Source organism: Heloderma suspectum, chromosome 12, assembly GCF_057233095.1.
Source record: "Heloderma suspectum isolate Gila_16-S chromosome 12, 16-S_ref, whole genome shotgun sequence".
Lineage (NCBI taxonomy): Eukaryota > Metazoa > Chordata > Lepidosauria > Squamata > Helodermatidae > Heloderma > Heloderma suspectum.
The window spans coordinates 11,135,278-11,140,956 of NC_139469.1; the positions used below are offsets into that span (position 1 = coordinate 11,135,278).

The 5,679-nt window shown below is 44.5% G+C and overlaps 1 protein-coding gene across 3 annotated transcripts; it reads left to right on the top strand.

Annotated features, from left to right (window-relative positions):
* The first annotated feature begins 70 nt into the window (after positions 1 to 70).
* Positions 71 to 4,665, top strand: BUD31 (BUD31 spliceosome associated protein). Of its 3 annotated transcripts, none has more exons than XM_084818334.1 (6): positions 71 to 131; positions 1,368 to 1,525; positions 2,035 to 2,151; positions 3,159 to 3,281; positions 3,526 to 3,692; positions 4,366 to 4,665. In XM_084818334.1, exons 3-6 carry the CDS (start codon positions 2,058 to 2,060, stop codon positions 4,414 to 4,416), a joined length of 435 nt encoding a protein of 144 aa, XP_084674460.1. In that variant the 5' UTR covers positions 71 to 131; positions 1,368 to 1,525; positions 2,035 to 2,057; the 3' UTR covers positions 4,417 to 4,665. The 3 variants fall into 3 exon arrangements, with proteins under 3 accessions (XP_084674460.1, XP_084674463.1, XP_084674462.1); XM_084818337.1 differs by having other exon boundaries at positions 1,434 to 1,525; XM_084818336.1 differs by lacking the exon at positions 1,368 to 1,525.
* The last annotated feature ends 1,014 nt before the right edge of the window (positions 4,666 to 5,679 follow it).

Genomic DNA, 5,679 nt, shown 5'->3' on the forward strand with positions numbered 1-5,679 from the left:
TCCCGTGAGGCCCCTTAAAGCGACGCGCGACGAAAACGGGGCTTCTTCCATAGCGCGCTGGGGTGACGTCACGCAGAGGCGACGGAGAGCTCCGAAGAGGCGGAAGAGCAGAAGCAGGAGCCCTGAGACGCGTAAGAGGCTTGGCGGTGGGGCTTTCCGGGGAAGGGGCGAGCGCGAGGGCAGTTCTCTCTTCAGCGGGGACCTAAAGACTTTGATCAGGGATCCTGTGGTCTCCTGCCGGTTCTCTTTCCGGCCGGCCCATTTTTAGGGCCAGAGCCTCTGTGCCAGCCTTCCCCATCCTGGGGTGCCCCAGGTGTGTTGGACTACAACTCCCAGCGCCTTGTTTGAAGATAGGCAGCTGGGGATGCTGGGAGTTGTAGTCCAGCATACCCGGAGGGCACCAGGTCGGGGGAGGCTGCATTATGCTAGTTGCATGGCCGGTAGAAATTCGCAGCGAAGGTATTCTGCTGGGAAAAGGCTCCCTGGTTTAATTTCTACAGGCCGTATAGCTACTAACGAACCAGAGTAGCTGTTTGCATCGAAGGAGCTGCCCTGTTTTTATTTTCCCCTGGTAGTTAAAGCCGTAGGGTTAGGGAAACTTGGGAGGTAGGGCCTTGAGAGGGGATTTTTGCTGTGGGAAGAACTTGGGGTTTGGTCCATCCTTGAGCTGAATGACAACTAGCAAGAGAAACAGATGTGTTCTCCCCCCCGCCGGTCACTAGTTAAGTAAGGGCTCAGACATATCGATTGCACCCTCAATGATCAGAAGCAGGGCAGGAGGAGCAGTGGCTTCACCTCCCCATCCTCCTGCCCTGTAGATTTTGTTAGATGAGCTTCTCAGCCTGTCCGGTGTTAGCACTTTGGAGAAGGAGGGAACGATGCTGGAGGAGGCTTGGGATAACTCGTATCCTGGTCTCTCCGGTCTCCTCCCCGACCACTGGAATGCCCCCTTTCCTCCTCCTTCAAAGTCGTTTTGATCTCGGAGGGCAGCTGGCACAGTTCTTTCCACACCAACTGTGAGGGGACAGGGGAGGAGGGTCGGATCTCCAATTCCCCCTTCTGAGGTTGGAGTTTTGCCCCCAACCTTGGAAGGGGGAATCTGAACAATCCTATGGTCCCTGGGATACTCTCCCAGGGACCATAGGATTGCTCTCTAAATAGATTCTATTTGTTTGAAGTTTTTTTTTTTGCTACTCCTCAGCCAAAAATGCTCCCAGAGTAACTTACATATAATCAGTTAAAGAAGATAAAAAGACCTGACACACAAGGAAAAAGGAATGGGGAGAGAAGAGGGGGAAAAAATTACTTCTTTCATTCAGTGGGCTGATGGAATGGCCCTGCTCTCACTTTCATCTCCCTCTGTACAGCCAGCTGGAATGGCTGCTGGTGGTAACAGCTGAGGAGGAATCTTCATGAGGGACATCTTTCAGCAGGGCTGGTGGAATAGAGAGCAGGGGACAGACAGACCTGTAGCTCTCCAGAAGTTATTGGAATCCAACTCGTATCCCTACCAGCATAGCTAACGGTAAGCAATCATGGGAGTTGGGGGTCCAACAGCATCTGGAGGGACACAGTTTCCCATCCCTGATCTAGAATGACAAGGTGCATCATGCATAGGAGGGCAGTGTTTTTGCACCTTTAATAATTGTGGAAAAGAGGATAGTTTGGCCAGTGCTGTTTTTCTCACCTGTGTGTGATAAACTGTCCCTGCCCTCTTTTGCATCTGATCATCCTAAGCAAAATTGTTCTGCCCGCAATTCTGTTATCCATCTCCTCGCTACTGGGAGACTATATGTACATCTCAGCTTTGTTATGTTGCTATGTCCTGTATTTTAGTGATTGTAACGTGCCTCCTAATTGCTACTGTTCAACATAATGTCCTATAGACATTTGGACTATTCACACACCCAGCTCAAAAATGTGGGTCAAGCCAATTAGTATAAATGGAATGCCTTTCTGAAGGCAGAACACGTTATGAAGTGTTCTCTATGTGTAGTACTAACACATTTGACTACTGCCATAATCTTGTTGCAGATCCTGTTTTTTTGCTTCCTGAGATGCCCAAGGTGAAGAGGAGCAGAAAACCACCTCCAGATGGTTGGGAATTGATTGAACCGACCTTAGATGAGCTGGATCAAAAAATGAGAGAAGGTGGGTAGTAAAGCAGAGGATTGTTTTGGAGAATGAAAATAACTAATAAAACAGTTGTGCAGTATAAAAAGCAAAAACCCTGGCCTCACAGGCAACTTCAGTATAGAAGGTGCCCATAATATGGTTTGTTTATTTATTTGAAGTAGTTTTATGCTGCCCCTCAGTCAAAAAGGCTCCCAGAGTGACTTACAATCTAAAAAAATACAACGCACAAGGAAAAAAGAATGGGGAGGAAAGACGAGGACAAAATCCTTCAGCAGGGCTAGCAAAATGGCCCGACTTCCCCCTCACATCTCCCTCAGTGCAGCCTGCTGGAATGGCTGCTAGTGGTGACTGTTGAAGGAGGCCTTTCAGAAGGGCTGGTGGAACACCCCTGCCCTCTGTTAGTACAGCTGCCAATTGTAGAGCAGATTGCTTGTGCACAGTTCCCAAGTTCTATCTGTGCTATTTCAAATTATATGTCTTTGGGATGGGAAAAGCTTCTGGCTGAGACCTTAGAAAGTTGCCACCAGTTACTGTACTGGGCTAGATGGAGCAATGGTCTGAGTATAAATCATAGAGGTTAAGGCAATCAGTGGCTACTAGTCATGATGGCTGTATCACCTTCAGTATCAGAGGCAGTATGCCTCAGAATACACATTGCTAGGAAACACAAGGAGGATGCTACTGCACTAATGTCTTGCTTGTGGGCTTCCCATTGGCATCTGGTTGGCCACCCTGGGGGTAGAGTGCTGGACTAGAGAGGCCTTTTGTCTGATCCAGAATAGCTATTATATTTTTGTAAGTTGCAAGGTAAATGTAATGATTGAGAACACCCTTAGATCAGCTTATAAAAATACACACTGATGCAAGAACTACTATGTACCTCCTCTCCAATAAATTTTTGCAACATAATTTTCAGGATGCTGTAGGGTTTTTTCCTTGCATTAAGCAAGATGGAGTAACAGATGTAACAAACACTTGACTGAGCTGGAAAAGTAAAGTCTGCCTCTCTTTTCTCCCTACAGCTGAGACTGAACCCCATGAAGGGAAGAGGAAGGTAGAATCTCTCTGGCCCATCTTCAGAATTCATCACCAGAAAACACGCTACATTTTTGATCTCTTCTATAAGAGGAAAGCCATTAGTAGAGGTAACACAACTGTCTTCTTGATCTCTTACTGAAGATAACTTTTTTTGGTTAGGGATTTTTTGGGTTAGTAAAATCAGTTAGTGAATGTCTTTATTAGTTATGTAATGGAAAAAAGAGAAATGGGTATTTGTCTTTCTAGTTCTGGGTGCTAGCAATTTAGTCAGAGGGATATACATATTGTAAACTTTTTCTCTGCTACCAGTGAGCATACCAAGTTCTTCTCTCTTCTCTCTCTCTTGCATAGAGTTGTACGAGTACTGCATTAAGGAAGGATATGCCGACAAAAATTTGATTGCGAAGTGGAAGAAACAAGGTTATGAAAACCTCTGCTGCTTACGCTGCATCCAAACCCGCGATACCAATTTCGGAACCAATTGCATCTGTAGAGTGCCCAAAAGCAAGCTGGAAGTGGTAAGAATGTTTTTAAATTAGCTCTTTTGAGTCATTCCAGCAATTTTTCTAACATCATATCTCCTTTGCTTTTTCATGCATTTTCAGTGAGCCTTGTTTCATGCAGTTTAGCCTCTGGAAATCCAAACTGTGTGAAAGGCAAGTGTAGCTGCTTGCTGGAGAGACCTGATTTGTCTTTGTTCTAAATTAGGAAATTGGGTCTAGCTACTGAATGTCTCCCTGTTGAATTTGATAGGACTGGCATCAGAGTGTAGTTGCCCTCTTGCAGTTCTGTAGCAGCCTTTTGCCTTGTGAAATTTGAAAACTTAATAAGTTAGGAAACTAAAGAAAAGTTCTGTCCTGTAAGATGTGCTATCACATTTCCGGGCTTTTCTAACACTCTGGGTTAAGAATCTTTTAATAAGGAAAGCTGATATTATAAAACACTGTACATACCGTTTTCGGTGCTTCTTATGCTAATGACGTACTGACCTTTGTTTTTAAAAACTTGGTGGTTCTTTAATAAATCCCCCCTGTGAAATTAGAATGTATCACCTTCTGAAAACTACTTCTAAACCCATTTGACACAAGTCCCTAAAGACATGATTTTCCCAACCAGTTAGACCATCTCCTCATATTGTTTTACTGGGCACCCCTGACTTGTTGTGACTAATGTGCAGGTTTCATTCCACAGGGAAGAATAATTGAGTGTACTCACTGTGGGTGTAGAGGCTGCTCTGGATGAAGAATTTTTTAAAGTAACCCCACCTTTCTGAGAGCTTCTTAAATGGCTGACTTCACATCAGTGACTGTTCACAAGAGCTTTAATTTGTATTTCATAAGAATACTGCTGTGAGTGGCTCTCCTTAGCAGCCCATAATGCAACAGTCGGAATTGTAAATGCTGTAGTGTGTGTTAATGTCTGTTGTAACCATTTTATTTTAAAATAAAAGCCTTCCCTTCTTCCCCAAGAGGTATGGGGCATAGTTCTGTGCCATTTTTCTGTATTTGTTTTCATAATAAAGGGCTGTGTACATTTTTATCCTTGAATAATTTGGAAACATGGAGATAACTGCTCTTGTTTAACCATCCAGAATAATTAATATTATTGGATTGGGGGAGCTCAGTTACTCATATTTTACCTCAAGCAACCAGTAAGCTGGAAAAAATGGGGGGATGGAGTGTTTTGACCCATGGAGAAGTCAAGATAAACAGATAACACTGGCTTATATCACCTTGTCTTAGATAAGGGAGGGAATAAGGGCTGCTTCACATGTTACCTTGATTCCTTTGGGGAAAGCATATTAGAAGTTAATCTTTTTTGTATTCTAAAACCAACCATCTCAGCCATTATCTTATGACCTATAAGTTCTGTAAATGTACATGACTGCTGCTTGGTAGGGGTGGGGAGAGAGGCAATACCACACCCTAGACTCAATTCCTATGTTTACCTATATTCTGACTTTTATAGGCTTTGCCTATACCATATATAGGTGCCCTCCCCAGCTGATTAGTACTGGGAACAGCTAAGTGGCAGCAAGGAAGAGCAGAGGGAAGGCGGTGTGCGCATCCCCTACTGCCTGTGGGTCCAACCTGCCACCCAAGCCTGCAGGACCCTTGGTGCGAAAAAGATTACCCAACCCTGCCCTATACGTTCAAGTTTCTTTACAATCATAAATGTTAACTTGTTTCAATAATAGATTCTCAAGGAAGCAAAATTCTGATTCAGTACAAAATTCCATTCTTGCATGAAATACAGATAGTTCTGAGAAGGGCCCCCCGCCCCGAACAGAGGTTTATTTGTGGCCCTCTATATGTTTTGGACTACATCTCCCAGCAGCCCTAGCCAGCACAGCGAATGGTGAGGGCTGGTTAAAATTTTAGGCCAAAATGTCTGGGGGCCCACAAGTGGCCTCTGGTGCTACAAAACAAAAACAGTGGACTCCTTTAGAGCAGAAGACATGAAGCTGGATTAGTACGCTAACTTTAACAAGAACTTGTAAAGAAA

What these genes read in the sequence shown, in the direction of transcription:
- BUD31 (XM_084818334.1), top strand. Translation starts at nt 2,058, where the DNA reads ATGCCCAAGGTGAAGAGGAGCAGAAAACCACCTCCAGATGGTTGGGAA. An exon ending in GAGGAAAGCCATTAGTAGAG is followed by an intron (nt 3,282 to 3,525) that starts GTAACACAACTG and finishes TCTCTTGCATAG; the next exon opens with AGTTGTACGAGTACTGCATT. An exon ending in CCAAAAGCAAGCTGGAAGTG is followed by an intron (nt 3,693 to 4,365) that starts GTAAGAATGTTT and finishes TTCATTCCACAG; the next exon opens with GGAAGAATAATTGAGTGTAC.